Source organism: Notolepis coatsorum (genome assembly GCF_963971535.1).
Source record: "Notolepis coatsorum genome assembly, chromosome: 1".
NCBI lineage: Eukaryota > Metazoa > Chordata > Actinopteri > Aulopiformes > Paralepididae > Notolepis > Notolepis coatsorum.
The window spans coordinates 147,743,335-147,764,796 of NC_140165.1; the positions used below are offsets into that span (position 1 = coordinate 147,743,335).

At 43.0% G+C, this 21,462-nt stretch overlaps 1 protein-coding gene across 7 annotated transcripts in view; it reads right to left on the reverse strand.

Annotated features, from left to right (window-relative positions):
• Positions 1-21,462, reverse strand: part of ncor2 (nuclear receptor corepressor 2) — a 530,049-nt gene that overhangs the window by 225,362 nt on the left and 283,225 nt on the right. For all 7 annotated transcript variants that reach the window (XM_084332593.1, XM_084332594.1, XM_084332592.1 and 4 more), the window contains exon 5: positions 16,429-16,611. In XM_084332593.1, coding sequence (XP_084188719.1) covers positions 16,429-16,611 — 183 coding nt within the window. The remainder of the gene's footprint in view (positions 1-16,428; positions 16,612-21,462) is intronic.

Sequence of the window (21,462 nt, forward strand, 5' to 3'; positions counted from 1 at the left end):
GAGTCTTGTTTAAGCCCCATACGGTTCAGTCGAATAGGAGTTAGGTAAATCCTATGAATAAAATTAAGATTAATCTGTTGATGATCCGGGTTACGTGACGATAGCCGAACGTTTGCCCAGACTTCAGCCCAATCAAAATCAACTTCCAAGTCTGGTATATCCTTCCTCCAAACTGAGTCTAGGGGAAGGACTTCATACGAAGATGTAAGTAAGTGACGGTAAAAGTCAGAGACAAAACCTCTCGATGTCTCCCTTTCATAAAATAATTTGTGATATCTGTGGTGCTCAATGAATCCTACTCCTAACCCCATCCTTCCGAGTACTGCCCATAAATAAGACCATTCCAACCTATTGAAGGCCTTCATCGCATCCAAGGATAATATAGCTGTAGGAGGCACGGCATCCTTGCTGGTGTCTATCACATGTAGTAACCGTCTAATATTATCCGTGATCAGGCGGCCTCTTATGAAGCCTGTCTGATCAGGATGAACTAAAGATGTCATATGTTTTTGAAGTCTGATGGCTAGTACCTTAGCATACAGCTTAAGATCGGTTCCGAGGAGGCTTAAGGGTCTATAACTACCACATTCAGTGGGGTCTTTGTCTTTTTTAAGGAGTACAGATATGAGTGCCATATTGACGTCCCTGGGGAAGTTCCCCTCTTTGATTGAGTATAAAATCATATCAAGTAATAGGGGTCCAATTACATCCCAACATGAGAGGTACAGTTCTGGTGGGATATCATCCCATCCCGGAGCCTTACCACTTTGCAATTCAGATATAGCCTCCCTAAGTTCCTCTAGTGTAATAGGTGTATCTAACTGTTTAGCGTCTTCCTCTGAGAGTTTAGGTAGGTTAATTTGATCAAGAAATGTATCCATTTTATTATGATCTAAAACTACTTCTGATTTGTACAAGTTGGAGTAAAACTCTCTGAAAGTATCGTTGATTTTTTTTTTGGAGTCTGTAACAAGCCCTTGTTGATCCTTACACTTTCACTGCCACTCACGAGATATCTCGGAATTATTAATATCTCGTTGAAAGCCACTCACGAGATTTCTCTGATTTTTTTTTTTGCGATCTGAAATCATATTGCATCACGCGAGCCTACCCTAGTATACCCGAGCGCCGCCGGCGATCAGATGTGCAAAAAAGCGCCCCCTATCGTCTCCCAGATGACATAAGGGATTTTGGAATGGACTCAATGAAAATGGATGGGGAAAAAAATCCTGTACTCCACATTTTCCAGTCCACTGATGCAGCCGGGGTTATCACAGTTCATTCTGGAGCCTCTGAGACCCGCGGAATCATGTACTGCACTGTACACACGTTGGATCCATACACTTATCGATTTTTTCGAATGGTGATCAGGAATTGGAATATACCAGTTGGATACCATCTGATGTCAGGTAAGGAATCTATGTTATCAGTGTTAGGATAATCAGACTTATTTTGATGAAGATATAAGCTGTTTTGTGAAATGGGCTCTTTCGGTTTCACTGTAAAAGTCTGTGAGGAAATCAACGGAGCGATTATCAGTGCGCGGCCGTAATGTGCGTGCGTGCACGTATAATATTGATCATCTAGCGTTTATATGAAAACGATTCATAAAAAGGCAGACGAATATCAACGTTGTGGAATATTCCACTAAAAGACGATTTTCATAGAATGCTCCAGAATGAGCTGTTTTTTATATCAAAACGGGGGCTTTTCTAACTGCTCTGAAACGGCAACGACGTGATAAAAAAAACAATCTGCCTTCACAGCACTGACTGGAAAATAGTCTTTGATAATGCGATGGGCAGATTAGACACATAGCCATAATTTAAAACATAGATTAGGCGATATTAACGTTAACATTGGCGCCGATGGTGGCATTCAAGCGGTAAAACGGAAAACCAGGCGTGGCGCTGAAAGTGTTAACAGATTGCAGAATGGGTACAGTACAGTACAGCTCAATACACACAATTGTTAAGGGGATGCAGACCAGAGAAAGACTTTCGACTTGTTTACATCAGGGTCCCCCATTTTCAATTAGTAATGAAATTGCTATTATGTGTCTGCATGAACACACAACTGTAACTGTACTCAAAAATAACAAAATAAGGGTTGTCTCAGTTCACAACTATATTGGTCAAGTTTTGGGTGGGACTTGTTTGCGTCCCTACAGCTTCTTATTCAATTGAGCGAGATGCTCGGTTATGTCACACAGCCAGCTTGCATCTGACAGTTCAGACAATATTTCTTCAACCCTTTGTTACCTATTCCGCCTGGATCTTTTTTGTATTTTGGGCTGTAAAATTGTCAAAGAATGTCTGAGGAGTAAGTGCTTTTGGCTTTTTTCCTTTGTTACTTCATCAATACCTCAGATGTTCAACACACATGTATGTATAAGAATGTGTAATAACTAAGGCTGTCAAAGCTTTATTAACGCATTAACCCACAATTATTTTAACACTGCTGTTTTTTAACCCAAGATTAATGTAAAAAAAAAAAAAAAAAAAAAAAAAAATTAACTAGAGCTCTTGGGGGGGGGGGGCACATCAAATGACGTGGCGGGCCGCATTTGGCCCGCGGGCCGTGAGTTTGACACCTATGCTTTAGTGCATTAGATGCATGTATCTGATCATTGGAAGTGGTGGGATTAGATTTATCAATCGAGGGATCCCAAATGGCATTAAAATCTGCATCAATTATAAATGAGTACTCAGGGATGTCCAACATTGCATTAGTGAGTGTTGCATAGAAGTTGGCGTCGTGAAGATTAGGGGCATAAGCCGCTACCAACACGATTTTCCTGTTACTGTATTCTATCTTAGCAATAGTTACTCGGCCGTCTGTATCAGACCATACGTCCAACAATTTAATATTCAAGTTCCGTTTCACAACTATAGCTACCCCACAGGATCTAGTTCCAAAAGATGAGTAGCTAATGTTATGATATATTTTGTCAGCCAGTTTTACATTGTCAGCCACTAAAAGGTGCGTTTCGCTTAAAAGAGCCACATCAACCTGTTTGCTTTTCATCAATGTAAGCACGCTTTTGCGTTTATGTTGTTTGTTTAGTCCCCTGGTATTCCAAATCATTATATTCAGACTAGCCATAAACATGTTGCTGTATTCTTGTGTGCAAGTCGTCTGGAGAAGCGATTCACAATAGATATATATCCAATTATTGAGGTCCTGTTGAGAGCAGAGCTTGAGCATAACAAACATAAAAAACACCCATACATATAATCCCGTATCCCCCTAAAACCCCATAGGATTTCGACCCTCCCCCCCTTACACGACCAGTCTGCCCAGACAGAGCGATTCATCCTTAACTTTCCTATGTATGCCATAGGATCTAACATTCTAAATTCTACCATAAGTAGAATGTCAACTGTGGCTTGGCCACTCTCCCGCTAAATAAAAAGAAAAAAGAAAATAAAATAAAAATACGTCATACACTTATGGACCTAAACTCCGGACTCAAAGAGGAGTTTGGAGACACTTTATGCCTAGAATGGCCACCGGAGATCAGGCGGGACAACAAGGACAAAGGAGCCGGCAGAAAGAGACACAGAGGGAAACGAGGAGGAATCAGACTGAGGTTAAAAAGATCTGCTTACCGCCCAGCAATGGACCCATCTCAAACCCTGCCCTCTTTTCTTGATCCTCCAATCACAACTGTCCGAGGTAAGCGACAGTTGTGATTGGAGGATCAAGAAAAGAGGGCAGGGTTTGAGATAGGTCTATTCCATCCATCTTTCTGGCGAATGCACGTTCGTTGGAGGGGAGGATGGATGATCTCAGAGCGAGGGTCCGTTTCCAACGAGAAATAAAAGACGTCAACATCATGTGTTTTACGGAAACATGGCTCAAGCCAGCGACTCCGGACCACAGCGTCTCTCCCTCGGACTCTTTCACCGTCCTACAAGCGGATCGCACGGCAGCCTCCGGCAAGAGCGGGGGGGCGGGAACGCTCTCTCGTTGTCGGAACACAGTGTGAGAAGAGCATTTATGCAGGTGAACACCAGAAAAGCTGCAGGCCCAGATGGTATAACAGGACGCATACTTAAGTCCTGTGCCAACCAGCTAGCCCCTGTGTTCACCGCCATATTTAATCAATCCCTGGCGGAGTCAGTGGTCCCTGCCTGCTTCAAGATGTCTACCATCATCCCTGTACCAAAGAAACCCTCCCCAACATGTCTCAATGACTACAGACCGGTGGCACTCACCTCTGTGGCCATGAAATGTTTCGAGAGGCTGATCAAGGATCACATTTGTGCCTCCCTCCCCAGTGATATGGACCCCATGCAATTTGCATACAGGCCAAACAGGTCCACTGACGATGCGGTCTCCCAAGTACTGCACAGCACCCTCTCTCACCTTGACCGCCAGAAGGGGGGCTATGTGAGACTGTTGTTCATTGACTACAGCTCAGCGTTCAACACCATAGTCCCCACCAGACTGGTGGACAAGCTGATCGAGCTGGGTCTGAGCTCCGCTCTGAGCGCCTGGATACTGGACTTTCTGAGCGAAAGGCCCCAAGCGGTCAGGGTGGGGGGTCAGACCTCCAACACCATCACCCTGAGCATCGGGTCCCCCCAGGGCTGTGTTCTGAGCCCCCTGCTGTACTCACTATACACACACGACTGTGTGGCCAAGTTAAGCTCCAACTCCATAGTGAAGTTTGCGGACGACACAGTGGTGGTGGGGCTGATCTCGGACAACGACGAGAAGGCCTACCGGGAGGAGGTTGAGGTACTGGAACGCTGGTGCCAGGACAACAGCCTGCTCCTGAACATGGTAAAACCAAGGAGCTGATCGTGGATTATAGGAGAGGACAGCAGAAGACACACACACCACTGAGGATAAACAGGGCTACCGTGGACAGGGTGAGCAGCTTTAAGTACCTGGGGGTCCACATCTCAGAGGATCTGACATGGTCAACACACATAGACTCAGTCGTAAAAAAGGCGAAGCAGCGCCTCTACCACCTGAGACAGTTAAGGAAGTTCAGAGTATCTGGGAAGATACTCCAGTCCTTCTACTCCCAACATAACTGCCTGGTATGGAAACAGCACGGCACAGGACAAGAAGGCCCTACAGAGAGTGGTGCGCTCAGCCGAGTGTACCATGGGTATTGCACTACCACCCCTGCAGGTTCTATACAACAAGAGGTGCAAATCCAGAGACTGCAGAAGAATGAAAGACCCACACCACCCCAACAACAGCCTGTTCATGCTGCTGAGGTCAGGCAGACGCCTGCGAACCCCAGCTACTAGGACAGAGAGGCTTCGGCTCAGCTTCTTCCCCCAGGCCATCAGAGCCTTGAACACTGAACTCTCCACACACAAGCACACATGAGCACACACACGACACACACACTGTACACGCTCACACATTAGCAGCCACTTTAACATGAGCAAGCACACTCATGCTGCACACGCCCACACTTATGGCCACTAAGGAAAGGTCACTTTAAAAATAGTATAGCATAACCTGAGATTGTATAAAATAGCAATGTACAGAAAGACCCAGTGCCTCATCCGTAGCTAACAGTGTATTGCACTACCACAGGACCTAGCATGTCCTTCATGCTCTTTAACTCTTTCAGTGCCACGCCTGGTTTTCCGTTTTACCGCTTGAATGCCACCATCGGCGCCAATGTTAACGTTAATATGTCTAATCTGCCCATCGCATTATCAAAGACTATTTTCCAGTCAGTGCTGTGAAGGCAGATTGTTTTTTTATCGCGTCGTTTCCGTTTCAGAGCAGTTAGAAAAGCCCCCGTTTTGATATAAAAAACAGCTCATTCTGGAGCATTCTATCGTCTTTTAGTGGAATATTCCACAACGTTGATATTCGTCTGCCTTTTTATGAATCGTTTTCAAATAAACGCTAGATGATCAATATTATACGTGCACGCAAGCACATTACGGCCGCGCACTGATAATCGCTCTGTTGATTTCCACAGACTTTTACAGTGAAACCGAAAGAAGACATTTCACAAAACAGCTTATAACTTCATCAAACTTACTCCGATTATCCTACCACTGATAACATAGAGTCCTTACCTGACATCAGATGGTATCCAACTGGTATATTCCAATTCCTGATCACCATTCGAAAAAATCGATACGTGTATGGATCCAACGCGACACTGTAGATCTCCATGATCCGCGGGGATCTGAGGCTCCAGAATGAACTGTGGTAACCCCGGCTGGATCAGTGAACTGGAAAATGTGGAGTACCGGATTTTTTTCCCCATTCATTTTCATTGAGTCCATTCCAAAATCACTTATGTCATCTGGGAGACGACAGGGGGCGCTTTTTTCCACAGTGATCACCGGCGCAGCTCGGCTATACTCTGGTAGGCTCGGGTGATGCAATAATTTTTCAAATCGCAAAAAAAAAAAATAATAATAATTCCGAGAAATCTCGTGAGTGGCACGCAACCACCTATAAAAAAACCCGAGAAATCTCGTGAGTGGCACTGAAAGAGTTAAATAACTATGTACAAATACCGATATGCCCTACTATGTTACTTGTTTATTGCACAATATTGTTTTATTGGATTCTATTATATGTTGTTACTACTGTATTGCACATCGTTGCGGGCAAGATCACCCGCATTTCATTGTATACTTGTATGCCGTGACAAATAAAACTCTTGACTTGACTTGACATTTACTTAGATCTTGAAAGAGCTTTGCTATGCTTAAACACCTAGATTATAAAGTGGAAAAGTAGTGGAATTGTTTCCCATTAAGAAAAAGAAGTTTTTAAATACGTATATATATGCAGTTCTTCCCCTAGCCAGGGGTGGGCGATGTTCCGTTGTGAAGAATGTTGGTCCTCCGGAGTTCTTCTGGCTGTGTGTATGGCCACATATTGCTGTGATCCAGAATGTTCCATATATCACAGAACGTTTTTAATGTTCTAGACCAGGGGTCAGCAACCTTTTTGACATGGAGTGCCTGTTTGAAATATAGTTGTAACTAGTGTGCCTCAACAATATTCCATGCATCGTAAATTTTTTTCTCATAATCACGTCTTTTTAATGATAATTTTTACATTATTACATCATTATTGTTATTGTTATTGTTATTATTAACAATATTATTATGATGGTTGTATCAACCCTAAATCTGAATTGGGGGGGGGGGGGGGGTGCAATGCAGACAAACAGCTGCATACAGTACGACCATTTCACTCACATTTGCCCATTCATTTTTGGACACATCACACACCATCGGTGTGTGTACTGTACGTGTGCTGTCATAGCTCCACCTACAGGCCTAATGGAGAACACCAGGAGAACACCAGGATGTGAATGGAGGGTGAATGTGAGGTATATCGTGTAAATAAGTTTTGATTGATCGCAAGACTACACTGTAAAAAAAAATATAACAATAAGTTACCAGAACTTAAAAATATTGAGTTCAGTTACTGTGCATTAAGGTTTTCAGTTTTCAATCCATAATAAGTTAACAGAAAAATAAGTACACAATCACATTATTTCAACCTAATAAAACTATGTTTATTGTCATTGTTTTAAGAACACAAGTTGACTTGGTAATACTCACACATTTTGAGAAAAAGAAATGGCTTTTAACATGTGCAATGTTCAATGAAATAGAAAAATACATAATACAATTAGTTGATTAATCCCACTGGTCACAATGGTGACCGTAATAATGTTTTTGTTATAAGGCTCTGCAAATGTTACTGAATGATGTAGCAATGTATTTCCAGCTAAATTGAAATAATAAACAAATAAATGGTCTCAATTAAGTATGTGGTAGTAAAAATAACCTGTGGGAGGATTTCAACAAGATAAATGCGACAACAGTGCAAAATATTTCACTATAATATTTCAAAGCAATTTTTTTTATTTATTTTTTTTATTATTATTTTTTATTTAATGCTGCCCCCTGTGCCTATGAAAATGCCCCCGTGCCTAGGGTTGCCTACCCCTGTTCTAGACTATTCCAATATGTCGTTTTTAAAGTACCAGAATGTTCCAAAATGTTCCAGAATGTTGTTAGAGATCCATACTATTCCAATATGTCAGCAATAATAAAAGTCCAACAGGGTATTCTCTATTGATATTGATCCTCCTGACTAATGTTATTCTCTATCGATATTGATCCTGATTAAATAATGAAAATAACACAATGTGGTATTCTCTATTGATATTGATCCTGACTAAATAATGAAAATAACACAATGTGGTATTCTCAATTGACATTGATCCTGATTAAATAATGAAAATAACACTATTTGGTATTCTCTATCGATATTGATCTTGACTAAATAATGAGAATAACACAATGTGGTATTCTCTATCGATATTGATCCTGACTAAATAATGAAAATAACACTGTGGTATTCTCTATTGATCCTGACTAAATAATGAAAATAACACAATGTGGTATTCTCTATTGATATTGATCCTGATTAAATAATGAAAATAACACTATTTGGTGTTCTCTATTGATATTGATCCTGACTAAATAATGAAAATAACATAATGTGGTATTCTCAATTGACATTGATCCTGACTGAATAATGAAAATAACACAATGTGGTATTCTATATCGATATTGATCCCGACTAAATAATGAAAATAACACAATGTGGTATTCTCAATTGACATTGATCCTGACTAAATAATGAAAATAACACAATGTGGTATTCTCAATTGACATTGATCCTGACTAAATAATGAGAATAACACAATGTGGTATTCTCAATTGACATTGATCCTGACTAAATAATGAAAATAATGTCTGTGATGATGACCGGGAGGATGCGACCCTCTCTGCACCGCCCCATGCCTCAAATAGATGCGCCATCAGCTCTATTTTAAATCTTTTAAAATGTTCAGTTGCTATTGCATGCACTTATCTGTGTTTCATTACACGTATGTGTGCATGCTTACCAACTGTTTCGCCTGTTTTATTGCAACACTACCATCACCAACATCTAAGAAGGGAGATCCCCCCCCTTGAACGGCCCTTCTAAGGTTTCTCTCCTCCACATTGCCTGTGGTGCATTTTTTCCTATTGCTAGGTTTTAGTGAGTTTTTCCTTACCTTCACGTGGGGTATTCTGAGAGTGATGTATTATAAAAAAGAATTTGGACTTCATGGTGTTTTTGTTTTGATCTTGATTTATTGTGATCTTGACTTGTTTAAAGAACACGTGTCCGGCCCATGGGGACATTAACGTGTGTTGTCGTCGGGCCTTACAAATAAATTAGATTTGGATTTGATTTGGTATTCTCTATTGATATTGATCCACTGACTAAATAATAAAAACAACACAATGTGGTATTCTCTATCGATATTGATCCACTAACTAAATAATGTGCATTCAGCAGCAACTCAGATCGGTGCCAACTGAAATCACCCAAGTAGATTAGTTACATATTTGAACATATTATCAATAGTGCACACAGACCTATATGGAGGCTGTTCAGCTGTAGCTAGCCGTCTGCTGGGGATTGCAGGTAGTTTTTGGGGGGTCTATAGCTAGTTGTCTGGGGGACTGTAGCTGCTTGTTTTAGGGTAGACTCTTTTCCCCCCCAGGTGGACAGACTCATGAACAAATAACACTAACGTCCGGCTAACCGCCTGTGGAGGAAATCCACACTACTGTATCACTCTGCTGCACACACTACATAGCTGGTTGTTGGGGGGCTGTAGCTGGTTGTCTGAGGGCTGTAGCTGGTTGTCTGAAGGCTGTAGCTGGTTGTTGAGGGCTGTAGCTGGTTGTTGAGGGCTGTAGCTGGTTGTCAGGGGCTGTAGCTGGTTGTTGAGGGTCTGGAGGATATAGCTGATGTCGGGGGCTGTGGTTGTCTGGGGGCTGTAGCTGGTTGTCAGGGGCTGGGTGCTGTAGGTGGTTGTCTGAGTGCTGTAGCTGGTTGTCAGGGGCTGTAGCTGGTTGTTGGGGGGCTGGAGGATATAGCTGATGTCAGGGGGCTGTAGCTGGTTGTCAGGGGCTGTAGCTGGTTGTTGGGGGGCTGGAGGATATAGCTGATGTCGGGGGCTGTGGTTGTCTCGGGCTGTAGCTGGTTGTCAGGGACTGTAGCTGGTTGTCAGGGACTGTAGCTGGTTGTCAGGGACTGTAGCTGGTTGTTGCGGGGCTGGAGGATATAGCTGATGTCAGGGGGCTGTAGGTGGTTGTCAGGGGCTGTAGCTGGTTGTTGGGGGGCTGGAGGATATAGCTGATGTCAGGGGGCTGTAGGTGGTTGTCAGGGGCTGGGTGCTGTAGGTGGTTGTTGGGGGGGCTGGGAGCTGTAGGTGGTTGTTGGGGGGGCTGGGAGCTGTAGGTGGTTGTTGGGGGGGCTGGGAGCTGTAGGTGGTTGTTGGGGGGCTGGAGGACATAGCTGATGTCGGGGGGCTGTAAGTGATTGTCGTGGGGCTGGGCACTGTAGGTAGTTATCGGGGGGCTGGGTGCAGTAGCTGATCGTCAGGGGCTGGGTGCTGTAGCTGATCGTCAGGGGCTGGGGGCTGTAGGTGGTTGTTGGGGGGCTGGAGGATATAGCTGTTGTTGGGGGGCTGGAGGATATAGCTGATGCCGGGGAGCTGTAGGTGGTTGTTGGGGGCTGGGTGCTGTAGGTGGTTGTCGGGGGGCTGTAGCTGGTTGTCAGGGGGCTGTAGCTGGTTGTCAGGGGATGGGGCTGTAGCTGGTTGTCAGGGGATGGAGCTGTAGCTGGTTGTCGGGAGCTGAGGGCTGTAGCTGGTTGTCGGGAGCTGGGGGCTGTAGCTGGTTGTCGGGAGCTGAGGGCTGTAGCTGGTTGTCGGGAGCTGAGGGCTGTAGCTGGTTGTCGGGAGCTGAGGGCTGTAGCTGGTTGTCGGGAGCTGGGGGCTGTAGCTGGTTGTCGGGAGCTGGGGGCTGTAGCTGGTTGTCGGGAGCTGGGGGCTGTAGCTGGTTGTCGGGGGCTGTAGCTGGTTGTCGGGAGCTGAGGGCTGTAGCTGGTTGTCGGGGGCTGAGGGCTGTAGCTGGTTGTCGGGGGCTGTAGCTGGTTGTCGGGAGCTGAGGGCTGTAGCTGGTTGTCGGGAGCTGAGGGCTGTAGCTGGTTGTCGGGAGCTGAGGGCTGTAGCTGGTTGTCGGGAGCTGAGGGCTGTAGCTGGTTGTCGGGAGCTGAGGGCTGTAGCTGGTTGTCGGGAGCTGAGGGCTGTAGCTGGTTGTCGGGAGCTGGGGGCTGTAGCTGGTTGTCGGGAGCTGGGGGCTGTAGCTGGTTGTCGGGGGGCTGAGCTGCAGTGAGCTGAGTGGCGTGCAGTGAGCTGATCTACAGTAAAGCCAGGGCCCCCGCAGGGGGAGAGGCCTCCTGAGGATCCACATGAGAGTGGAGCGTGATGGATCATCCTGTGCCACAATCGGGCCGGATAAGCATCTGGGGAGGAAAACACACACATTCCCAGAGCCCCTTCCCTTCCCAAACCCACCGCGGAGTAAAATAAAATAAACCAGCCGTCCTGAGCCTGGCTGACACAACACAGGCTGGCGGTAACCTGAGCCCCTGCCCCCCTCTCTGCCAGAACTCTTTAAATAAAGTTTTACCACACCACTTAATTGCTCCAGATGTTTTAATGCTTGGGAGGGAGCTGGAGAGGGGGGGAGGGGTTTGGGAAGCAGTGTCGAGGGGGAGGGTGGGGGTGCACTGTTAAAAAAAGAAAACATCCATAAAAAACATTGTGTGTGTTGAGGGAGTGGGATGGGAGGGGTCTTGATTTATTTTTCTAGGTAGCAGAGCTTAGCCTCTCAATCACTCATGGACCAATCTCTTCCCCCTCCCCCCCAGGCCTCCTGCCCACCCCCGCTAACCTCCCATGGTGGACCGTGCCACGGGTTGCAAATGGCTTAGATTTATGGACCTGCATTTTGAGTGCCAGCCAGAGAAGAGACAAGAAAGAAAGGGGGGTGGACAACTGGAGATATGGGCGCGCTGGAGTGTGGGGGGGGGGGGGGGGGGGGGGGGGCAGGCTGCACCACTCTGCTTCTCTACAAAACATGACGTGGCGGGCAGCCAAGACGGAGATGAGGGAGGAATATGAGTGGTTTAACAGTCACAAAACCTCTGCCATAATCCTCCTCTCCCCCGGGGAGAGCTGTTATTTATAGCCTTATATATTTTTAACCTATATTTCTCCTAAATAAAAAGCGAGGAGGAAGGAGAAGGAGAGAATGCAGCTGCCTAAAGGCACAGTTGTAGCACGTTGAGCAAGAACCAACAACAGAGCTTTAATGCAGCGATTACAACACAGCCAAGTCTCTGTTCACGACTTCATTGCAGCAATGCCAACTGAAAGCCTGACATAGAGTCATCTTGGAAAAGCACACATGAACATTTTGAACAAGCTAGATACTCTCATTGGGCAGATTCAACAATGAACACAAACACTGGCAAAGAGACTTGAATATCTACAAACTGGAATGGATGAAACACGCCCCTCTGGCAGGAGGCTGTGGTCTATCGGGACCAAAACCTCACGCCACAAGAACAGCTTTTTCCCATCTGCAGTTGTCCTCATCAGCTGGCTTTCTCTCCCCCCAACTGACTGGTCCCTTACCACCCGCCCCCCCCCCCCCCCCACCCCCAATAGACACTACAAGTAACATTGCGTGTGTGTGTGTGTGTGTGTATATATATATATATATATATATATATATATATATATAGCACAATTTTCATTACGGGACTATTATTAATATGATTTATATTAATTATATGCCTGTACAGTACATCGAAGTCGGGGGATATTATTGTGTCTCCACCGTCACCGATAACTTGTGATAACTCCATTAGCTTTCATTCCAATCCTTTTGCGGCCCTAATTCATGAACTCTTGATTTTGGTGACTCCATGATCTTTCCTCTAGTGCCACCATTAGGCCGAACTTTCAAATGATTTCATCACCTGAAAGTCATAGTGTCATGAAACTGGTATACATACAGAAATGTGTCTACTCATGTACAGCGACTTTGCCATAAGGACCTATGAAGTCCGCCAAATTGGAATTTCTGCCATCTTGAATTATTGGGAAAACGCCAAACTTGCTGTGTGGAATCTGGGGACTAGCATCATCAAATGTGTCATCTAAGCCCCTTTCTGACATGCACTGGACTCCTGGCCTTCACCGCACATTAAATGTCCAAACGCAAACGAAAGAATTATTCCACGCAGTGTTTGCCGTCCCAGCACCTAAGTCCAATGTAATGACAAACTATACCCCTTGTACGAACAAAAACAAATCATTATTCGCAGTATTCACACAGCGAGCAAGTGGGTGACTGTTATCTTCATTCTCTTCAATTGAATTCCCGACAAAGGACAAGACACACAAGGCATTTGTCTCATAAGGATTTGAGTGAGTTTGCAAGGTGCGCCCAATATGTTGTAAGAGCGAGACTGCAGCAAAGTTGTACATTTATATTAAATATGTGCTTCTCAGTGTTTTAGACTGTATCAAGTTATTATTAAGTGGCCATAATTTGTAAAATAGGTCAGCTTTGGCTCATTAATGCTTTGAAACTGGAGACTTTATTTTTTTGAACAAGGTTTTTTTATTGAAGATTTTGTTTTTATTTAAGATAAAATAAAAATAAGTAGAGGCTCGACGGGAGCTCGAACAAACAGCGTGCTACTCCATTGCTCGCCTCAAACTGGAGACTTTTAAAATAACAAGTCATCATGATGATATGCTGGCCAATTTGCTCCACTGCCTGACTAAGGATGAGAGATATAGAATAGAATAGAATAGAATAGAATAGAATAGAATAGAATAGAACTACTTTAATCATGCTGAGGGAAATTTGGCACTACAAATCGCTCACAGTAAACATTTAGGTAGACAGAACAAAGTCATGAATAAGAATAACAAAAAAAATTACGGTCCGGGATTCACATTTCGTATGTTATGTATATACATAAATATACAGTAAAATATACAGAAATCTACAGTAAGTGTACAGTAAGTGTAATATTGAACAATGTTGTTTTAAAAGTAAAAGTCCAGGAAGATGGTAACTGTGATGCAGTGAGGCACAGTGATGCATTGTAAAGTCTGATGGCTGTCGGAATGAAGGACTTCCTGTGCCGCATATAAAATGCTGTCTGCTCGTCATCCAAAAACTTTTACATAAATGTACAGTTGATGAGTAATACAAACATTTTGCAGCGTAAAATCCAGTTTTTGGACTGTACGGTTGGTCACTTATTTGACTCTGTAGGGATTTCTTTCTTTCTTTATTTTAACCTCTTAACATGCACCCAGAAAAGCGGCTATTGTTCTATAGCAATTGCAAAAAAATATATATACAAATTATAATAATAGGTATAAGCTGGAAAACACAGCGAATCCATAGCCTGAAGTCTTATGTAGTACAGGTCCAAATTTGATAAAGATTTGTTAAGAAATTAGCCTTCTAGTCTAGAGAGATCCGGGTAAACCGTATGCCAATCCATGGCGATTCATTCGGAATTTTTTTCACTTCTGGTTTTCGCTTGTCACCTTGCACCTAGATCCCATTATTTGTAAAGCTACACTCATTGGCTACAACCCTGACCAATAATATCCGCAATCGGCGGATGATTGACAGTTTTAGAGCATCGGGAGTCCGGGGTGGTAATCTGACGCTTGCGCGTAAAAAGTTGCATGCCTGACATATCGTCATGTAACTCGAGAACCGAGGCACGGATTTGGTCGAGTGAGGTGGCATTCGAATGCCAACAAAAAGGGCTTTAATTATATATAATATGTTCGCCGACAAATGCAGCTCAGAGCCGCTAGACATTCGCAAAGTGCCGTGACTTCAGTCTGTTCCGCTGGCAGGCACGAGGGCCCGGGCCGTTGCATGTTAAGAGGTAACACTTAAAAATGGGTTGCCCTCATTTGCAAGATGTTAAGTTACTGTACATGCCATTTAAATATTTGATATTGATATTCCTTCCTTACACAGGCAGAGGAGGTAGGCTACTTTTTCCTTTCCGTGTCATGCCCTCGCTCTACCTAGGTGCCACGCCACCCCTCGCAAAACAAAATGCATGCATGTAGGCTCTAGATTATTGATAGGCAAAACAATAAGACCACCAGATCCAATCAAATTTCAGAAAAACTGGAAATTACTTGTTACTTGTGAATGCACTCCACCAAACTTGACAAATATGTTTGCCTTAAAATAGCAAGGAGGCCTGTGAACTTCTGAGTCATCTAGCCGCATGGTGGCACTACATCTACTCAACAGCTCGGATTAGGGGCATGGTTAAACGGTGGATTGAGAATTCTGGCATTTCAGGGATATACTAGATGAATACTAGATAAATGTCTAGTTCTAGAGGTGCACCAATGACACTTTTTGCTGATCAAGTGTATATACTAAATACTTTTTTGAGTACTAACTGATAAGAGTACCAAAATGAATACCTAGTATAAAATGTACCCTTTTGACAAGATACTTTATTCTGTAGAAAATTGTGTGTGTGTGTGTGTGGGGGGGGGGGGTCGTTATACAGTTACATTACATAATTAAAACCCAACCACAATTTTTTTTCTCTGGTAACTGTTTGATAAACATAATTTCATTGTTATTAAAAAAACATTATGCTATCCAGCTCACAGCTCCGGCGTTGTCACCAGCTTAGCTGGCCGTTCACACTAATACAATTGGCTGTATTAGAGGGTGGGAAAGCTGGCGGGGTAGGTCCGGGTCGTTGTAAACAGCGACTCCTACAGTTCGGTCGGGGCGCCTGCTCAGCGCGGATAGGATCTAAGGGGGGTAGTGTGATCCTTCCACACATTACACCCTCTCAGTGAGAGTCCGCGCTGCCAGGTGAAAAGAAGCGGTTGATTGGCTAGACGTGTGTCGGAGGAAGCACGTGATACCCCCCACAGTCGGTCTGGGAGAGTGGAGGCTAAGTGCGCAGCAACCAGGAAGGGGATTGGGAATTGGCATAACGACTAACATTGGGATGGGAGAAAAATCGTAGGAAAAAGGAGGGGGAAAAAGATCAAAAAAAAAAAAAAAGAAAAAAAAAAGCATTATGCTAGTACTTATTGATTGGTATCCGTGGCCTTCATTGATACAGTATCAAGTGTACGTTTTAATTTTGATACTTTTAAGAAGTAACCTATAAACGGGTATACAAATGGGACTGATTCAATCGATACTAAAAAAGCTCACACCAAGTTAGTTCACACATAGTCCTACATTATTTAGATTATTATTTTAAGACAATCTTTACTGATCGATGTCGTGCAACTTCTACTCTCATATCAATGCATTGATTATTTTTTAAACCCTTACATCTCGGGCTGAAATCTCTAGATAGAATCAATGTGAAGGCCACATCTAGCCCCACTTTGATCCTTTCCTGACATTGGTAGGCACTAAAGGCCAAAGCGTTGCTAGGCAACACCCTAGGTGTGCAGACCTGTTTCTTGCGAAGCTTGCAGATCTGCTGCTCCACCATGGTGATCTCTCGGTCCACACGGTCCATGTTCTGGATCAGCTCCTCCTTGGAGAAGCGGGCTGGCACAAGATCCAGATCAGGATCCATCTGGGCCGGGCTGACTGGGGAGATGGGCTCCAGCTTCCCCATGGAACTGCCACGCTCCTGGGGGAGAACATAGGAAACACAAGGGGAGCTCAGTACAAAATTACATCACCACTTATATTTAGCATCGAATGACATATGGCATGATAATCATCGGTCTGTTGCATGCAGAGCACACAAAGCATGAACTTTGCATTGCCTTTCTGGGAGGGTGAGACAGAGGTGGACAGGGTGAAAACCTTCAAATTCCTCGGAACCCACATCAGCGAGGACCTCACCTGGGCTCACAACACCCAACAGATCATAAAAATAAAAGAATGTCACGCAATTCAGAAATAGGTCGAAATGCATCCGCCTGATTTAAGATCCCTCAAAAGGACCTCAAGTCTGTGCTGAGTCACATACTGTATTAACTAATTCGGGGCCATCCACGTAATATTACGTGTTTGCCCGACAACCGTTGGGTGCCAGCCAGGTAATATTAGTTTTTGTTTCGTTTTTCTTTTTTTCCCTCGATATTAATATCCCATTCACTGTCACAGAGCTGTATTTTGGCTGGAAAAGGCATATTTGGAGTCCGAAGGTGCAGTACCGGCCAGATCCTGGTAGTGGTGCTGTCTCGAGAATGCAGTAACCCCTGTTGGAGACCAGGTGTCACACTGTTTACGCTCCAGGCGGACTTTTCTATTTGTCTGAAGCGAGGACTTCACTCGATCGCATGGAATACTCTTTGAGATGCCGAATTCATTATGCAGTAAAGGATTTATGGCATGGGCCAATGGACATATGATCTACCAGATGGCGATCAAATAATTGGAAAATTCTTTTTGGAATCCAACCGGCCAAAGGTAAGAGCAATTTGACGTCAATTTCAGCTTGATCGTGCAAGGATTTAATAGCCATCCCCCAGATCAGCCTATGTTGTGGTAGTAACGAATGCCGTTATTGGCAATCAATTATCCAGAAACAACTAACCCCCCCCTTTCATGCATTCATGATGGAACATAATACCGATCATATGCATTTGGATTTTTAACTCTAGCGTGTGTAGGGACGAAACGGCAATGGATTTAACGTCATTAGCTTAGCGCCTTATAAATAGCCTTGCAGGAATTATCCCAGATCATTCCGATACGGGAACGTATTGATGAAAAAAATATTTCTTTATGGCATATTGAACGGAAGGTTCATACTGTCAATTGACAATGATATTGGATACATAGCTACAATATAAAATATAGATTTATCTCTACAAACAACGTGACACACAGTGAAAAGTTGTAATGGAAAGCTGGCCTAACTACAGCGTTGGCCAGTCTAATAGCTGGCACTGATTGAGTTAAGGAGAGTATACACCCCCAGCACAAACTCTTCAATCTCCTGCCATCAGGCAGGCGATACAGGAGTCTGAAATCCAGGACTACGAGACTGACAAACAGTTTTAATAAAGAAACACTCAACCAAAAGACACCGACTGCTGCTGTGACCTCACTGTCACCTCTATATTTATCTTTATATTTATAAACACTACTGGATCCTACTGTGAACGGAACATGTAATAACTGTTAATGTTACTCACTTGTGCCTTGTACATAACTTCTAGATTTGTATTTATAATTTTTTTTAAGATCCCCTTACTTTTTGCATTTGCTTGTATTTAAGTTGCTTTTTTTGTTAAGAACTGTATGGTCTGTAAGATTTTGTGTGAAGGGCGGACTAGCTAAATAAGATTTTCACTGTAGAAATATGATTCCTCACAGCGATGTGGACATATTTCGAGCACGAAAGGGAAGTTACTTAGTAAGGGTTAAGGTTAAGCAGGTTATGAACAGGATAAAACAACTAAAAGCCAAGATAGTGTTTTTACATGAGTCACACTTATTAGCGAAAGACGCACCTAAAATACAACGGAGGTGGCCAGGACAGGTCTTCTCAACTTCATACTCTACCAATGCTAGAGGTGTGATGACACTAATACACAGGTCTATTCCATTCCAAATTGAAGGTGATAAAGGATCCTAACGGTAGATTCTTGATTATAAAAGGTCGTCTTCTCTCTGAACACCTCAATTTAATAAACGTATATGGACCAAATAATGATAACGTTAACTTTTATAATAATTTATTTCTAAAAATCTCAACACTACCAGGCAAATATATTATCACTGGGGACTTTAACTGCACCCTCGACCCAAAGGAAGATAGATCTTTCGGAGTGGATAACACCCACACAAGATGCAGGAAAACATTACACTATTTTATAAAAGAGCTGAACCTACTGGATATATGGAGGCACCTAAATCCATCAAAGAAAGAATTTTCCTGCTACGCGAGTACATACAAAAGTTACTCCAGAATAGATTACTTCCTGATATCAGCAGAACTATTATCTAACGTTAGAGGATGTCAACACATATCAGACCATGCAGCTGTGTCTATGGTATATGTGGAACCAAAGCTGATACACAAATCCCATAAATGGAGATTTCAAACAAAATGGATGAAAGATTAAAAGTTTTTAAAATGTTTGGGAGAACAAATTGATATATACTTCGAAATTAATACGACTCAAACGTCGGCCACAATTAGATGGGAAGCCTTCAAGTTATAAGCTACACAAGTAGAATGACAAGAGAAAGAATGAAAGAAATTAGAGATCTGGAATCCAAAATCTAAATGTTTGAGAACGAAAGGTTTCAGAAAGGACATAACGAACATGTAATTTCAAAACAATTATTAATACTTAGAACTCAATACAACGAGATAACATATGATAAAGCTGCTGCAAATTTGATTAGGCTAAAACTGAATTATTACACAACCAAGGAGAAAAGCCTGGTAGACTCCTTGCATGGCGCATCAAACAACAACAGACTGAGAGAACAATCACTAACATAGAGGATGAAAATGGAAATAATATAATCGATCCATTAGAGATTAATACAGCATTTAAAACATTTTATGAAAAATTATATAGTTCAGAATATAACATTAGTGAAGATACCCAAACTGAATTTCTTGATAAACTTAACATTCCCAAAATGTCTGAAGAAAGAAAGAAAACCCTGTATGAAAAATTAAACATAACAGAGATATCAGAGGCCATAGGTGCATTAAAATCCGGAAAAACAGCGGGACCAGACGGCCTCTCAATTGACTTATATAAACATTTTAAAGATAAATTAGTGACCCCCCTTTTTTAAATGTATCTAGAATCCTTTGTTAATGGCTATTTACCCGCTTCAACGAAAGAGGCCCTGATTATTCTGCTTCCAAAACCAGGCAAAACCAATACTAAATGAGAGAACCTCCGTCCTATAAATTTGATAAACAACAACACCAAAATTCTTAGTAAAATCCTGGCCAAAAGACTAGAGGACGTGCTCCCAGAGATAGTGGGAGACGATCAAAATGGATTCATAAAAAGGGGTTTCACAACGTCAGACGGGTCTTCAATAGCCTCTACAACCAAAAAGGAGAAAGGGATACAGGTCTTCTGTCGCTCGATGCGGAGAAGGCCTTCGATAGGGTTGAATAGGCCTATCTTTTTGACGTTATTGATCGATTTGGATTTGGAAATTACTTTTGTAACTGGATCAAATTACTACATCTAAACTCTGTGGCTGAAGTACTAACAAATGAAGTGACATCTAAACCCTTTAATATCACCAGGGGTTGCCCTCAAGGTTCGCCTTTATCATCGCTTCTGTTTATTTTAGCCATCGAACCGTTAGCGATAGCAATCAGGGCTAACAGGCAGTTACATGGGATTGAAATCGGTAATAAAGATCATAGAATAGCCCTTTTTGCGGACTATGTCATTTTGTTCCTAAAAAACCTAGACACATCTATACCCGCACTGCTTGATATAATTGATCAGTTCGGTAGTATCTCCAGATATAAACTGAATGCCTCAAAATCATCACTTATGCTGCTTAACACTTTCAGTGCCCACCACGTGATAACACGTGTTATCAGCCCAATGCCTGAATGCCCACCACGACAATTATAATTTTATTTTTGTATTAGCGATCTGAATTCATATTTCATCAACCGAGTCTCCCGTTGGTAAACCAGCCCCATCAGGAGCTCAGATGTGGAAAAAAGCGCCCCCTATCGTCTCCCAGATGGTAATGCACCCTTTTAGAATGGACTCAATGAAAATGGATGAGAAAAGAAAAATCCGGAATCCACATTTTACTTCTCAGGCATGTAACCCGAGCCGATCGGATTCATTGTAGACCCTCAGAACAGCGTGGAATATGTGTTTACAGTATGTAGCGTTGGATCAATAAAAGCGAAAATCGATTTTTGGAATGGCGATCAGGAATTGGAATGATCTTTTTGGAGAACATCTGATCTGAGGTAAGGAATCTATTTTACACGTCTTGGGATAATCAGAGTTGTATTCGCTGAGATCTCAGCGTTCGCCCTATGTGTGTGTGTGTGTGTGTGTGGGCGATGGCTTTGAGGAAATCAAATAATCGATTTTTCAGATCGCCTATATAGGGTGCATACGTACACATATACTATCGATAATCTAGCCTTTATTTGAAAACGATTCATAAATAGGCCGAAAAATGACAACGTTCTAGAATATTCCAGTAAAGGGCGTTTGGAATATTTATATTTTCCTTGAAAACAAGGGCTTTTCAAAATGCTATAAAACGAAAATGAACAGATAAAAAACAATCCGCTTCGACAATGTTGAATGGAAAACGAGTCATTGATAAGCGACGGGCAGATTAGACACATAGCCATAATTTAAAACATAGATTAGGCGTTATTAATGCTAACATTGAAGTGGATGGTGGGCATTCAAGCACTAAATCGTGCGCCCCCTGCTGGCACTGAAAGTGTTAATGATAACGAGAGACAATCCGCTGACCAACAAACATTTCCTTTCAAGCT